The 16904-nt window shown below is 35.4% G+C and overlaps 1 protein-coding gene across 1 annotated transcript in view; it reads left to right on the forward strand.

The window, feature by feature from the left end:
* Positions 1 to 16904, forward strand: part of SMC5 (structural maintenance of chromosomes 5) — a 177280-nt gene that overhangs the window by 119682 nt on the left and 40694 nt on the right. The window contains exons 11-16 of the mRNA XM_007939525.1: positions 6072 to 6166; positions 6803 to 6935; positions 8223 to 8396; positions 8484 to 8653; positions 10857 to 10980; positions 11421 to 11543. Of these exons, the coding sequence (XP_007937716.1) occupies positions 6072 to 6166; positions 6803 to 6935; positions 8223 to 8396; positions 8484 to 8653; positions 10857 to 10980; positions 11421 to 11543 (819 nt within the window). The remainder of the gene's footprint in view (positions 1 to 6071; positions 6167 to 6802; positions 6936 to 8222; positions 8397 to 8483; positions 8654 to 10856; positions 10981 to 11420; positions 11544 to 16904) is intronic.

The raw sequence follows: 16904 nt of genomic DNA on the forward strand, positions 1-16904 counted from the left end.
TGTATGGAGGGATAGACACTGGGAAGAGGTAACTATGGGGAGGAAGTGGGAGGGGAGCTGTTACATTGTAGTAAACTGTGGTCAATGACATGAGATAAAGTATATGTGAACTGCTGTATGGAAAGTGAATTTGCTCTGTAAATCTTCACCCAAATCAATTAAAAAAAAAAAAAAGATTTACCACGTTGGGAACCCAGTGGGGTTCACTGTGAGTTGAAATCAACTCAACAGCAGTGTTTTTCTTTCTTTTTTCTTTTTTGATCCTTCTTTATCTTATAATATGTTTTAATTTAAAATCTATTTTATCTGGAATCAGTCTGGCAACCCCAGCTCCTTTTTGTTTATGTTGCATGGAATATTTGTCTCCATCCTTTTATTTTCAGTCTGTTTTTGTCTCTATGTCTAAGGTGTGTTTCTTATAGACAGCAATAGGATGGATCATATTAGTTTTTATACATTCTGCCTTTTGCATGGGGCATTTAGACCGTTTACATTTAAGGTTATTACTGAAAATGAAATATCTACTGCATTCATTTTGCTATTTTTTGAGTGTTTCATAACTTGTTTGATTTTGAATGCTGAATTTTCTGTTTTTGTTTCTACCTGAGTGCTTTCTTGTTATGAGCCTTTTCGCTAACTTCCTTCTTTTCATCTGAATGTTTCCTGTTGGTGATTTCTTAGTGGTTACCACATATGTTACATTACACAGCTTAAATTATAACAGTGTTTAACATATGAACAACAGTTAACATACAGCCTTAACATAATAAATCTATTGTTCCTATGCTTCTACTTCCCCCATTTCTGTTGGTGAGTTTGCATTAACATCCGTATACAACCTGTATTTGATAAGTTGACTTTGTAGTTCTTTCTTAGAAACTTGATGTATTGTTTGCAGGGTTTAATTATTGAGCTTGTTGTTATTGTTGTTGTTATGTGCCGTCGAGTCGTCCCCGACTCATAGCGACCCCTCCTTGGGTTTCCGAGGCAGTATCACTACGGAAGTAGGATTGCCCAACCTTCCTTCCGAGGAGTGGCTGGTGGGTTTGAACCACCAGCCTTCTAGTTAGCAGTCAAGTGCTTTAGCCACTAAGCTACCAGAGCTCCTGATAATATCCTATACTTGGTCCTTCTGATTGCCTGTGTTGTTGCATTTTTTTGAAGTGCTCTCTTATTACCATCACCACCACCACCACCACCCCCGGTGTATAGAAATGAGTATTTATTTAATGTTCTTGCCTCATTTGGAATACTCTCTTGCATGATACTTATAGAGCTGGTCTGGTGGTGGGAAATTCCCAGAGCTGCTGTTTGTTTGAGAATGTCTTGATATCCTCCTTATTTTTTGAATGACAGCATTGCTGGGTAAAGAATTCTTAGTTGTTAATTGTTTTCTTTCAGTATTTTATATATGTTGCCTCATTATCTTCTTGGCTGTAGAGTCTGGGTAGAAATCCACACTGATTGTTATGAAGGGCCCTTGGAATGTTATAGTGCATTTTTCTCTTGCTGCTTTAAGAATTCTTTGCTTATTTTTGGTTTTTAAGAATTTTATTAGGCTATGGTGTGGAGTTGATTTTTGTGTCTCTTCTAACTGTTTTTTGCAGACTTGGTTCTCTGTACAAATCAGAGAATTCTCCCCGATTATCTCTTGGAGATTCTTTATATGCCTTTATTGTTGTCCTGATATTCTGGAATTCCAATAATTCTAATGCTAGATTTCTTAATTGAATCCCATATTTCCTTTTGGGTTTGTTTGTTTTCTTTGTTTCTCTCATTTCTCTTGAAACTTGATGTTATTTTATCTTCTGGTTCATTTACTCTGTCTTCCATCCGTTTGACTCTATTGCTGAGTATTTCTCTTACTATTTCTAACCCAGTTGTTTTATTCTTTAGTTCCAGGAGTTCTCTCTCTCTCACTGTTTATATTTTCCACCTTGATTATCTTATTTTGTTTCTTAATTTTTTCCTGATCTCTGCTAGTTTGTTTTCAGTATGCTTTTTGCTTCCTTTAAACATATCTGGCAAACTAGTCTGGAAATTATAAATTATTTGTACTATTCTGGCCTCTGTAGGAGAAATTTCCTCTTCTCTTTATTTTGCTTTTGACTGGTCCTTCCTTCATGATTTTATGTGTTTTACTATTTTTTGTTGCACTTGGGCCATTTTGTTACCTTTGTTTTTTTACTTGAAATTTTGTATTCTTACAAAACTCAAAAGCATTTGGGAAAGAAAAAGGGGGGGGACCAGGTTTGCTGGTCTGATAGAACCTGGTGGAACCACTGAGACTATGGCCCCTGGCTGCCCTTCAGGTTTGGAAATTGAACCCACACCTGTAGTTTTCAGCCAAGGAAAAGACAAGACATAGGAGTTGAACATTTACCTGAGGTAAATACACTCCTTGGAGAGAACAATCATGGGAGAAAGAAGGGCTGTTTACGCACAGGGAGACAGCTCAGGGGGCAAGAGTGCATGGAGGGATGGACACAGGGAAGAGGTAACTGTCGGGAAGAAGTGGGAAGGGAGCTGTTGCATTGTGGTGAATTGTGGTCAATGTCATGAGACAAAGTGTATGTGAACTGCTGTATAGAAGTGAATTTGCTATGTAAATTTTCACCTAAATCACAATAAAAATTAATAGATAGATAGATAAAATAAATAAAAAATTTAAAAAATTTTGTATTCTTATTTATGTGGGAAATTTTTCTGATAGGACACCCTGGTGGTGCAGGGCCAGTCACCCAGCTGCCAACCAAGAGGCCAGGGCCCATGCCCACCAGGTGCTCCATGAGACAATGATGCAGCAGCCTGCCTCTGCAAAGACTCCCAGCCCTGGGAACCCAGTGGGGCAGCTCCACTGAACTTCACAGGGTCACTAGGAGTGAATTGACCCAGCAGCAATGGGGTTGATCTTCTTCTGAGAACCACTAGAGGACACTCTTATCCTTAGGTTCTTTTCAGTGCTGATTCAGGAGTTCTGGATTCTTAATCTCTGGAATTCAATAGGTATGCACAGGAGGGGATATTTAACTATTCGCAGATGCTGACTTAAGTGTTGGGGCTCAGCTTTCCTGTGGAAAAGGTAGGGGGCTCTCTATCTTTGCTTCATGGATGCCCTTGCCCAAGCTTTTATATAGTGTCCCAGTGTGGGCTGTTTTCCCTCTTTGTCACTCCATCAGTCTAAAGTATTCCCCTGCTGCCCTTACTGTTCTTCCTAGTCCTAGTGCCCCTCCATCTTGGTTCTCAGTGAGATTCAGCGTACTCTGTCATAGCACCATTGTTCCTATTCACCTCTTCACAATTGCACAGCCCATAAACTCCCAAGACCCCTCTGGTTATAGCTTCCTCAGATTAGCTACTTTTCTGTGTTCCTTGTTTGGGGTGTTACTCAGCCTTATCTCAAAATGGCTGTGATGAGCAAGCACTCCTGATGTTAGCAGATAGGTTTCTTGTAGCTTCTGTGCTGTCCTCATTTCTTCTCTCCCTCACTTCTGGACTCACTCCAACTCTCTAATACCTCAGGTGCTGTCCAGAGTTCTGAGATCTCAATCTGCACTTGTTTTTATTCATTGTGTCCTGTGGGTTAATTGCTAGAGGAGTAAGTGGGAGCCTCCATCCACCTATCTTGCTCTGCCTCCTACTCCTCTGTCCTTTTGATGTGTTCCCTTCATATTTTGAGTACTCACATTTTGATGTAGGAAGATATTACAAAGTCATCTTGAATTTCCCCTGTCTCAGCCTTATAATCAGCCATTTTTCTAGGAAGCCTAATTTATTTTAGAAATCAAGATCTGGGTATTAGCTTATGTTCATTGCCGCTGTGTCTTGTTGTTTCTGAGTCCTCTCATACAAACCCTTAGGTCTATCTATATTTCTCTATGTATCCAGAGAAAGAACACAAGTGGACTGTGAGTTCACACTTATACTTCCAATTACAATCTAACACTACAGGGTACATTTTAGTCTTTTTCCTATGTGTATTTGTAATTCCCTCTGCAGTAGTAGAAATCATGACCCCTTTATCATCATTATACTTATTGGTTTGTTCAAGTTTAGGATGTTTCAGAATTGATATTCCTCGCCACTATCAAATGCAAACACAATCACTAGAGTTTATTGTTTTTATTTACAGGTTTGTTGTTTAGATGAACATGCAATAAAATACATTAAGTATTAACTGTCCAGTTTGATGGATTTTGATAAATACATAGCCATGTCAATATATAGAACATTTCCATTACCCTAGAAAAATTTCCTGATGTCTCTTCCCAGTCAGTTTCTTCCTGCTCCCTAAACGTTTTCCTGATTTTTTTCCACCAAATCTTTTTGAAAATGATTCTGTCATTTTATACTCACCAGCATTGTATTACAATTGCAATTACTCCATATCTTGGCCAGCGTATACCATTAAGTCTTTAATTTTAACCATTGTAATAGGTGTGTTACAGTATCTCACTGAGGGTTTAATTTGCATTTCTACAGTGACTAATCATATTGAGCATTTTTTCATGTGTTTATTGCCCATTCATACATCTTCCTTTGTAAAACATCTACCCAAATCTTTTGCCCATTTTTTAAAAAAATATATCATGGTAAAGTATATATACAACAATACATTTGCCATTTAAACCATTTATACATGTACAGTTCAGTGACTAATTATGTTCACTGTGTTGTGCAACCATCATCACTATCCATTTCCATTTTCTTCATCACCCTTACCAGAGATTCAGTCCCTCTTAAACAATAAGTGCCCAATGCCCCCTCCTACCCATTCCTGAAAACTTCTAATAAACTTTGGTCCCTAGATATTTGCCTATTCTAGGTATTTCATATAGGAGAGATCATACAACATATGTTCTTTTATGCCTTAATGCCTTTTATGCCTTACTTATTTCATTCAGCATAAAATTTTCAAGATTCATCCATGTCATATCTTGTATCAGAATTTCATTTTTCTTATGGCTTGAACAAATAACTCCATTGTATGTATATGTCACATTTTGTTTATACATTCATTTACTCTTAAAGGACAGTTTTGCTGCATATACTATTCCTGGTTGACAATTTTTTCTTTGAACACTTTAGACATGTCATTCTGTTGCCTTCCCCAAGGTTTCTGAGGAGAAATCAATACTCGATATTATTGGAATCCGTTATGTGTAACTGTTTCCTTCCCTCTTGCTGCTTTCAGGATACTCTTTTTTATCTTTGGTTTTTGAGTTTGATTATAATTTGTTTGGTGTGGATCTCTCTGGGTTTATCCTGCTAGAAGTCCGTTGAGCTCTTTGGATTTGTAAAGTCGTATTCTCTTATCAAATCTGTCTCCCATGCAGTGGACAGCACCTGAACTCTCCAATCATTTCCTTTCTGCCTTTCATTTGTTGCTTCATTAAAAAAAGTGAAAGGCAGAAATAATTCAAGAGTCAGCCAGGGATTTGGATAAGAGTTTAATATATAGATTTTCGGGCTCCTTGCTTTGCTGTTCCCTCCTTAACACCTTCCAGACGTTGTAGTCACCCCAAACTCCATTCTGTATATGATTGCTTTAGTCAGGAAGACAGCAACTTTCTGCCTGAATTCCATCCCCACCCCCATGCTCCAGAGAATGGAATTCCCTCAACTTAAACAGGCCACAGGAACACAAATGACAATCACACCCTCTGCTCTTTTTCTCATTTAAATGTCAACTTCTCTCTAGCTTTCTGTCTGTAGTCCATTTCCAGTTCAAAATAACAGTTTTTTAAAATTTTACCCAGTTTGTAATCATTATTTGCTGACAGAGTAAGCCAAAACAAGATAATCTGCTACTAGTGGGAGCAGAACTACTCCCCTTCTATATTATTTTGAAGCAAATCCTGGACACAATGTTATGTCTGAGAATATTTCAGTATGTATCTCTAAAAGAAGTGGACTCTTTGAAACCACATAACTATAATACTGTTATCATACCTAAAAAAATTCCAAGGTATCATTAAATATCTAGTCAGTATTTAACTGTATCATGGAAACTTTAAAATTTCAATTGATAGTTCATGGTAATTAAAATAATATTTTTTCCCTACATTCAGGTTCGTGACAATAAAAAATTAAAAGTGAATGCTGTTATTGCTCCCGGTATTTCATTTGCAGACAAAGCACCTGCAAGGTCTCTGAATGAGCTAAAGTAAGTCTTGAAAATACTTCTAGAAATAATCTGTTGCTTTGACTATTGAATAATTTTTGACCTCTTAAATATATCTTAACTATCTTTATGTCACATACATATGTTTGTTATAGGCTCTATTATTTCCTTATAGGATTTCTACTTAAGTCTAAAATGAGAAAAAATCTAGGCACAGGAATAGATGATGATACATATACTATGTGATGAAGATGATGTTTCACATCACTGGAGCAACAGAGAACTATTCAACAAAAGATGCTAAAGTAGTTGGTTAGCTCTTAGGAAAAATGGTATATCATCACTTCATAATTCAAAAATAAATCCAGAAGGACCAAATGTCACCTTGCAATTATAAAGTAGCTACAAATAAATATCTTAACTCTGAATGTAAGCAGACGTTCTAAAAATAAAAGGAATGGAAGAAACAACAAAAGAACAGATTGGTAGTTTGTACTCATAAACCATAAGCTTTTCTAGCAAAGTTAAAGTGATTTTAAAATGTTCTAAGAAAAAGACTTCCAGTACTATCATTAAGCAATATATATTTTATTTATTGTTTATTGGCCACTTTTCCACTATTAGAGTTTTCAATAATATTTTAAGAAAAAGAATTTAATAGATAATTTTTTCCTTCAGACAATATGGATTTTTCTCTTATTTGCGAGAGCTGTTTGATGCACCTGATCTTGTAATGAGTTACCTTTGCTCCCAGTATCATATTCATGAAGTTCCTGTAGGAACTGAAAGGACCAGAGAAAGAATTGAACAGGTCAGACATTATTGAATCATTTCCAAAAAAATGTAATTTTGTCTGAAATTTAAGTAAGTATGCCATTTTTGTTATTCTTACCCATACATAAATTATCTTTGTATTTTACATTTTTAATATGATATAAAACAGTGACTGTTGATGAATATTTTATGACAAGAAAGATGTAGAATTAACCAGAGTAAATAAATACTTAATACCTGTAGATTAATTGAATAACGTTAGATCCTCAAAAGAGACACTTGACATTTTTACCTGATTCTGCCTTGCTTAATAAACATATATTCATACATTGTATTAATGGTTTAATCACTTTAAAATTGGTTATTTTTCTAATTTTACCTTAGAATGGGTTGACTGGGGTATTATTGTTGTTAGTTGTTGTTATGTGCCATCGAGTCGGCCCCGACTCATAGCGACCCCTTCTTGGGTTTCCGAGGCAGTATCACTACGGAAGTAGATTGCCCCGACTGGGGTATAGAGCTGTTAAAATTGTCTTATATACCTCATCCAGTCTGTCCTTTTATTCTACATTATTCAGTGTTTCTGAATACCAGATTATACCCTATAAATTAAGTATGCTTAAATATGTTGTATCTCAGTACTTAGACTATAAATATAAACCTTTGGGAAGAAATGAACCAGAAGAGTGCTGTTTAAGAAACTTGAGATTGGAAAAGCCTACAGAAATTGATACAGTGATATAATGGTGTTAGAGTGTAGTTTAGGTTTTAAAACTCTATACAAGCTGCTGACAGAAAAGATCTCAAGGAAAAGAAATCTTTGAAATTTTTTATTTGGAATTCTATGAAAAATAGTTTTTCTAGTAAGTGTTTTCCCAAATATACAGGAACTAAATGTAAGCTCATGTATGTGAACAATATAACTGAAGGGACAAGAATATAACTAACTTACCCAGGGTAACACAGTTGAGTCTACAGGGCATGTAGCTCCTGTTATCCGTTATTTAGATGTAACAAAACTCCAAAAAATACACACACTTGGGAGAAATTGTATAGTGAAGTGAAGGAACAGTAGACTTTTCTAGTTGCTTTGTTTTTTTCCTAAGTCTCTCTTACTTAATGTTATTTTCTAAAATAGTAACCGCAAGTGTATTAGCTACCATGATAAAGTTGTTTGTTGGTTAAGTTTTTTTAAAACAAAACAGTTATATCTAATAAATTTTAATCTTCAAAAATGCACTTGATTTTTTTTCAACTCTTTCATTCTTTAAAATATGTATCATAATTATTGGTTATGCACTAATGCTGTTGTTTGACATTATAGGTAATACAAGAAACCCAGTTAAAACAAATTTATACAGCCGAAGAAAAGTATGTGGTGAAAACATCTTTTTATTCAAACAAAGTTATTTCTAGTAACACGTCTCTAAAAGTAGCCCAGTTTCTCACAGTCACTGTAGATCTAGAGCAAAGAAGACATTTAGAAGAACAGCTGAAGGTTGGTTAATTTGAATATTAACTAGATTTATAATATTTTAACTGGAAGTCATTTAAAATATGTATTAACAATTTGAATCTTCCATAGGAAATTAATAGAAAAGTGCATGCAGTGGACGTAGGATTGATTGCCTTACGTGAGACAAACAAACATCTAGAACACAAAGACAATGAACTTAGACAAAAGAAGAAGGAGCTTCTTGAAAGAAAAACCAAGAAAAGACAACTGGAACAAAAAATTAGTTCCAAGCTAGGAAGGTATCTTTCAGCCTATTTGGGGAAGAGAACAGAGTTGCATAGAGATAATACTCATTATCCCCTTAACTAACAACACAGTTCTCACAACCATGTTTTGTAATAATTACTCACTAAAGCTTTATTCCTACTATGTAAAACAAAACTTTAATCCCCAGGACAAAGAGCAGTGAATCTTAAATGTTTTGAGGTTTTTTTCTGTTCTCTTGATCGGTTTTATTGTCCCTCAAAAAAAACAATACAAACTCACTGCCGTCTAGTTGATTGCGACTCATAGCAACCCCTCCTTGGGTTTCTGAGGGTGTCTACAGAAGTAGATTGCCCAATCTTCCTTCTGATTATGGTCCCCTTGTTGTTAATGTTGTTGTTATCCCAACTCATAGCCCTTTAAATAGTTCAAAATTATTAAAGGCCCTGAAGTTTTGTGTATATGGGTTCTGTTGATGTTTACCCCATTAGAAATTAATGAAAAATGTTGAAAATACATATTTTAAAACAATAGTAAACCCAGTTGTGTTTTTTATTGTTTTTTTTTTTAATGAAAAATAACATTTCCAAAACAAAAATAAATTTGCTAAGGAGAGTGACATTGTTTTACATTTCTGCAGTTTTTTTAAATGTCTGGTTTAAATGAAAACAGGTGGATTCTCATCTCTGCTTCCATATTTAGTCTGTTCTGAGATATTGTTTTGGTTGTGAATTATATGAAGAAAATCTGACATCAGATGGGTAGTTGGAGAAGGAAAGAGTATTTTGATAGTTTATTTAGATAATTGTGTATGTTTTTTAATACTACTTCAAAACTTGCCAAAGTGTGATTTCTTAAACATTAATTACAATGTGGAATCTAAAACCATACCAGGACCTTGTATATACTATTTCATTAAAATCCATTATATTGTAAATGGGTCTTTTACCCATGAATGATTTATTACATCATGCATGCACTGATCATGTGGAAAACATTGGTTCACCAAACCACATAGATACTTTATTTGTTGACACATTTCAAAAAAAAAAAAAAAAAAACCTCATTGATAATAATCTTATAAGAATAGCCTTTTTAAGTGTTAGTTCATTTAGACATTTAGTTCTATAGACTGATAACTTCTCTGAGCTTTGGGTTTTGCTTCACACGAGTAGAGACCAGTCATTGTACCTTGGATGGCTGCTTGCATTTAAGACCCCAGATGTTACTCCCTGGACTAGGATGTAGAACATAAACTTTATGGACTGTATTAATGCCAGTTGACCAAGCTGCCCCATGAGACTGTGCCCCTAAGTCTTCAAACCAAGAAAACTAATCCTGTAAGGTGATTGGTTATGTCGAACAAGTTTCAGTTTCTTTTACCCTTATTGCTTTATTATATGTATAAATACATATACATATAAGTTTATATACATACGTGTATATATATACACACACACACAAGTGCATATTTTGGTTATTGTTGCAAAATAATATATAACATTTAACTAAACACCTTGTCTATGTGTGTGTCAAAACAAAAACCAGACTCACCACCATCGAATCAATTCTGACTCATAGCGATCCCCATTGGGTTTCCAAGGCAATAAATCTTTACGGACGTACATTGCCCCATCTTCTTTCTGTGGAGTGGCTGGTGGATTTGAACCACCAACCTTCTGATTAACAGTCACATGCTTTAGGCACTATGTCATCAGAGCTCCTGTGTACAGCCTAGTGACATCAGTTACCTTGGTTAAGTTGTGCACGCTTCTCCCATATTCAGTGCTACCGCTTCTATCACCATAAGTAAAGAGTGAAAGTTGACTAGAATGAATCTCCGTCTTCATCCCCCACCCCTAGTAGCCACCTGTGGACCTTGATCTCAGTATATATAGCTGTTGACATTTTATATCACACAATATTTGTCCTTTTGTGATTTTCACTGAGCATAATGTCCTTTAGGTTCATCTACGTTCCAAGATGTTTTAGAAGTTTATCATTCTACACCATTAGTACTAGAATTACCTAGACTCTGCCAAACACATAGGTAGTATATGTCAACAAGTACTTTTTGATATTGACTGGTTGCATAAAATAAGTGCTTAATATAGGAGCTAGCTTTTGTACATGTAAGTAGCATTTCTAAATAGCCCATAAAACTCCAAATGGCCTAAGGGTTCTGACTCAGTCCTTGTGTGTAATTCTGAGTTCTACATCATTTTCTGTTGCTCACAGTTTAAAGCTGATGGAACAAGATACTTGCAATCTTGAAGAGGAAGAGCGAAAAGCAAGTACCAAAATCAAAGAAATAAACATCCAAAAAGCAAAACTTGCTACTGAATTAACAAAGCTAATAAAGGTAAGACATTTTAATTTTTTATTTACATATTTAATATAAGGTAAATTAGACAAGATAGTAAAGTTTTTAGAGAGCTTTGTTGAATGGGAGTAGTCTCAAATATGTTTTTTTTTTTTACATATAAACAAGAAATTTCTCAACAGTTTCAGCTTATTTCATTGCTTTACATTTCCTGTTGTAGTTTAATAAATAAGTTAAAAGCACCCATTAAGCTAAATAATTTTATTCTAGAGGACCCAGTATACACAGGAAAACACCTTCTAAAAAATTCTCGTGTAAGAAATAGTTACAGAAAGAACTAATTAAAAAGGAGGTGTCAGTGACAGTAGAAAAATGTTATTTTTGCATGGTTCATAATTTTGTTCAAAAACTATATTATTTTTCTTAGTTCTAAAGTATATGTAGCATAAAAACTAAATTCTTGGGGGTTTTGTTCCTAGATTTGTACTTCTTTACATATTCAAAAAGTAGATTTAATTCTTCAAAATACTACATTTATCTCTGAGAAGAACAAATTACAATCAGATTACGCGGCTACATCTTCACAACTACGTGTCGTAGAGGTGAGAGTTTTATTTTTATTTTGGGATTCTGGGCTCAGACCAGTTTGAAAGCTTATGTTATGTGTCATCACTTGCAGTGTGCACTTTGTTGTGTACTATTTAATATACAAATTTAATATACAAACTTAATGCATCTGCTGATGAGGAAACAGTACTTCAGCCATTTTATTTTGTGCATTTCATCGTACTTAATTGAGGGGTACGGGTAGTAATAATCAAAGCCCTTTAAATAAATAATCAAAGAAATCAGAGTATCTAATAAAGTTCCTGAAAACCATCATCTTTCTTAATCCAGATAAATTCCAGTCATTACTATTACCCAGCAGCAACTAGTAGCTTTAATTATAGTGTGTATCTCCTATAAAGTAAATGGCAGGTGAGTTCTAAGTAACACTTTTAAGATTAGTCTTAGTGTATAATTTTGGAGAATTAATCTTTTGTAAATGTCTGTGAAATGATGATGAACATTGAAATCTGGGGGGGGGGGGATTGTGATATACAAAATTAACTTAAAACTTAAAGAAGAGCTGGCAACAAAACAGTAGTAATGGTGGCATAGTTTTTAGTTTCCCCAAATCTTTTCCCAAAAATATAAGAGGATAACATAAAACCATCACCACAAGACCATGGACAACATACGTAACAAAACTAAGTTGTAGTTAATTGTGGTGGTTGGACAACATGATGAACAAATGTAACATTGTCACTGAACTGTACATGTGAAGATTATTGACATGGCAAATGTTACCTATATATTCACTAAAATTTAAAAAAAAAAAATGAGGCTTAAGAGATGTGAACAAAATGAAAACAAAAACCTAGGTTTAAGGGTATCCTTATAAACTGTAAAATACAAGTGGTTAGAGTCAAATCAAATCAGCAACAGCATCAAGACCTGCATGGTATCAGTAACTGTGTGGTAAAAAGCAGGGGGAAGACTTAAAGAACCTCCAAATCAAATCACCAACAGGTACTTGCTCTAAAGGGAGGAGACCTTATTAGTTCTAGAAAGCTTAACAGACCAACGTGAGAGCAGCTGAAACTGGGAGAGGACTTTGTAGATTATAGGAAGGATGGAAAGTTAGTGCTGGGGTAGTTTGGGCTCTGTGAATTCTCAAACCAACCAACATTCCTTTGCAGTAAAAAGCCACTTACTGAGGAGAACTAGAGCTACATGGTAGACAAAAGACACAGTAAAATATGTACTATATGGTTATAAGTCTGAGAGTGTAGCTAAAGTACAGCTCTCTGAAAATGGGAAAGGGAAATAGTATACGTAAAAAAAGAATATACTTGCTGATTATCCTATAGCTACAATCAGGAAATAGAAGAATAGTACATCACATTAGATGCTTTGGGAAAGGAAGATGAAGGAGATGTTACTAGTCAATTTCAATATTGTTTATACTAGGAGGCAATAGACAGTGTACCCAAAAAAAGATATTAAAGATGTTGTTGTTGTTGTTGTTATGTGCCGTCGAGTCGGCCCCAACTCACAGCGACCCCTCCTTGGGTTTCTGAGGCAGTATCACTACGGAAGTAGGATTACCCAACCTTCCTTCCGAGGAGTGGCTGCTGGGTTTGAACCTTTGAACCTCCAGCCGTCTGGTTAGCAGGCAAGTGTCTTAGCCACTATGCTACCAGAGCTCCCATTAAAGATGTAAGGATATTAAATAGACATATTCACAAAGATAACTGTTAGAATAAATATAGAAGCTTTTCTGATTACCAGAAAATGTACAAAGAAAAGGAAAGAAACAATAAAACCAATTACATATCTAAATATTGCATATTTTATATACATATATATTTATGACATAAAACAATGACAGAACTAATGCTAAACTTTAATCATAATCTTGTCATTAAATATAAAAAGGAAAAGATTACCAGAGTAGATTCCAATATTGCACTGTATTCAAGAGGAATATCTAGAAGAAAATATTCTGTAAGGTAAAAAATGAAAGGACGTCATCCTTTTTGATGTGATGGAAATGTTTTAAAATTGGGCTGTGGTGATGTTTACCCAGTTCTGTAAATTTGCAAGCAATCATTAAATCGTAGCCTTAAAGTGAGTGAATTTTATGGCATATAAATTATAACTCAGTAAAGCTACTAGATAAATAAATGTTTGAACAAAGGCATACCAGGCAAATAGATAGAAAAAGCTTGAATATCTCAGTGTCCTGCTGTAGAGTAATATGCAGTATGTGTTTGATAAGGAAGGGAAGGAGAGAAAAATGTGTGTAATATGTTACTGTTTTCCAAGAAAGAGTTGGGATAAGTAATAGGTAGGTTTCTATGTTTGCTTATAGTTTTAGAAATTATAACAATAAGCTATATAATCCTCTTTTTTTTTTTTTTTTATTACCCAAGGCCGAGGGCAAGGACAGGGTTAGAAGCTACATTCATCTAGACATTTTTTTCTCCCTACTTTGACCTATGTAACTTTTGTCAGCACAACAAAACTAAATTTTTTTAGAAAAGACAGACTTAAATTGCAAAAGCAAAATGAAACAAGTGAATCTGTATTTTGAATTAGCAGCTTAACCTCACTGAGAAAAATCATTATTCCAAGAGGCCCTTATTCTAAGGACAGAACAAATTGCAAAAAAAAAAAATCTCATACTGTTTTCAGTAATCATATTGCTAATAGTATTTGTAGTGATATTCTGAAACTGTAATAAGCTAAAGCAAATAATTATGTTAATGTCATTAGAACTAGAATTTTCAACATAAGAGAAAAAAATTTCAAGTATATAACAAATAATAAAAACCTTGAAATATAACATTTGAATTGGAAATACCAGAAGAACTCTTTTTCTCCAAAATAAAAAATATATACAGTTCCTAGATCTATTTACTGAGAAGACAGGTCTCTAAACACCATTTTTCACTAAAATGTCTTATTGGAGAAATGGCTGATTCCAGGTCTAAGGAAAAAAATGAACAGTTAAACCTACGAGAGCCAGAACTCAAGGGGACTGCCTTGTTTTTCTGGGTCTCACAAGTTTTCCTGCTTTGACAGGGAGCAGTCTTACCACTTTTCTTTAACTATCTCTTGGTGGAAAATATTTGAGTTTTCCTTCTCTGACAGGCTTCCACCTTACACAGGTGTTGGCTTTCGTAGGTTTTACTGTATAAGCTTGGGTCATCTTGTCACACCAGAAAGTGAAGAGGTTATTAAATACTACTTGGTTATTAAGTACTCAGGAGCCAACTTGGAGAATCTCTTCCTGGCCAAAGATAAGCCAATAGTGGATTGAAATACATCAAAAAGGTCTAAATCCATGGATTTATAATGATAACTGAAAAAAAGTGTATGTGCATGCGCATGCATGCATGCGTGTCGATCACTTGTGAAAAATGGTAAATAAGTCTAGCATTTATCCTGCTTTTCCTGTTTGAGCTGTTTAGTGTAAACAAATAAATGATGAGGGGAAATTTCTTCTTTGTAGAAGTATATGGTAGTATTAGAATTTCACCACTTTGCAACTACTAATGAGTCAGTGGATCACATTAGTTGCTAAAAGACAACCAGATATTTATGTGCATCCTGATGGATGTACACAACACCACCTGTGAAATATTTTTACCAAAAAAATCTAATTTCAATCTGATTAAGCCTCCTATAACAGAGTTTTTCAACCTCAGCACTATTGACGTTTTGTACTGGGTACTTCTTTTTATGAGGGGCTGTCCTGTCCTGTGCATTATAGAATGTTTACCAGCAGCTCTAGCACCCCCAGACAAAGACATTACAAGAAAAGAAGACTACAGAATCCATCTCTCGTGTTGTTAGGTTCCATCAGGGCAGCTCCAGCTCACAGCAGCCCGGCGTACAACGGACTGAAACACTGCGTGGTCGTGTGCCATCCTCATAATCCTTGCTCTACTTGAGCCCATCATTGTAGCCACTGTGTCAATCCATTTTCTTGAGTATCTTCTGCTTTTTTGCTCACCCTCCACTTTACCAGGCATGGTGTTCTTCTCCAGGAAATGGTCCATGTATCTCTCATGATCCTAATAAAACATCTTAAGAAAATGTTAGTGAATCAAATCCATCCTTACCACGTAGGTTTTCCTCATTTTCACTGTCCCTCTACTTCACCAAACAGGATGTCCTTTTCTAGCCATTGGTCTTTCCTGATGATGTGTCCAAAGTAAACAAATGAAGTCTCACCATCCTCTCTTCTAAGGAACATACTGGTTGTATTTCTTCTAAGACTGATTTGTTCATTGTTCTGGTAGTCCACAGTATATTTAGTATTCTTTACCAACACCACAATCTGAAGACCTTAGTTCTTCTGTTTACCTTTGTCATTGTGCAGCTTTCACATGCATATGAGGCAGTTGAAAGGTCATGGCTTAGATCAGGTGCACTTTACTCATCGAAGTGACATCTTTGTTTTTTGTTTTTTTTTTTAACACTTTGAAGAGGTCTTTTGTAGTAGATTTGCCCAATGCAGTACTGTTTGACTTCTTTCCTGCTGCTTCCGTGGGAAGTAATTGTTGATCCAAGTAGAATGAAATCCTTAACAACCTTTGTTTCTTCACCAGTTATCATGATATTGTTTATTGGCTCATTTCATTTTTGTTTTCTTAAGCACATGAAAAAAATATTTAACCTTATTAGCCAGTGTTGTTGTTAAGTGTCAAGTCGATTTTCAGCTCACAGTGATCCCATGTGACAGAGTACAACTGCTCCGTAGTTTTCTGGGCTGTAATCTTTATAGGAGCAGAATGCAAGATCTTTCTTTTGTGGAGCCACTGGATGGGTTCAAACTGCCAGTGATTTCTTTAGCAGCCAAGTGCTTAACTGTTACACCATGAGACCTCTCTATTAGTCAGTAACCAAAACCAAACACACTGCCATCAAATCTAGTCCAACTCATAGTGACCTTGTTGGACAGAGAACTGCCCCACAGGGTTTCCAAGGCTGTAAATCTTTTTTTTTTTTTTTTCCCCAATGTCCAAGTTTTTTTGTTCGTCCATTTCTTGCATTTGAAATATTCTTCAAGGACATCCTTGGCCTGAGATTCTTTGCCATAGTCAAAAACCACACAACTGCAACCAATCATTTTCCGTGTTGTTCCCTCTCTTGTCAGTTTTGCAGAGGCCTACCCACTCCTCTATTTCTTGTTGTCATCAACCTTAATCAGATTGATTTGTTGTTCAGCAAAAAGGACCTCTACTAACTTGACATACATAGGCCCATCACAGTTGGATGAAATCATGCAAAGATGGGCTTGGTGCCTGTTTGTGTGCTCAAACACTGCAGCACTGCCAAGGTACAAATGGTACAAAGACCTGCTGATGTATATCTAGCAAGGTGGGTGCTGTTTCCACTGGATTCAACTG

This window comes from Orycteropus afer, unplaced genomic scaffold (genome assembly GCF_000298275.1).
Source record: "Orycteropus afer afer isolate SDZICR_OR568_19922 unplaced genomic scaffold, OryAfe1.0 scaffold00005, whole genome shotgun sequence".
Taxonomy (NCBI): domain Eukaryota; kingdom Metazoa; phylum Chordata; class Mammalia; order Tubulidentata; family Orycteropodidae; genus Orycteropus; species Orycteropus afer.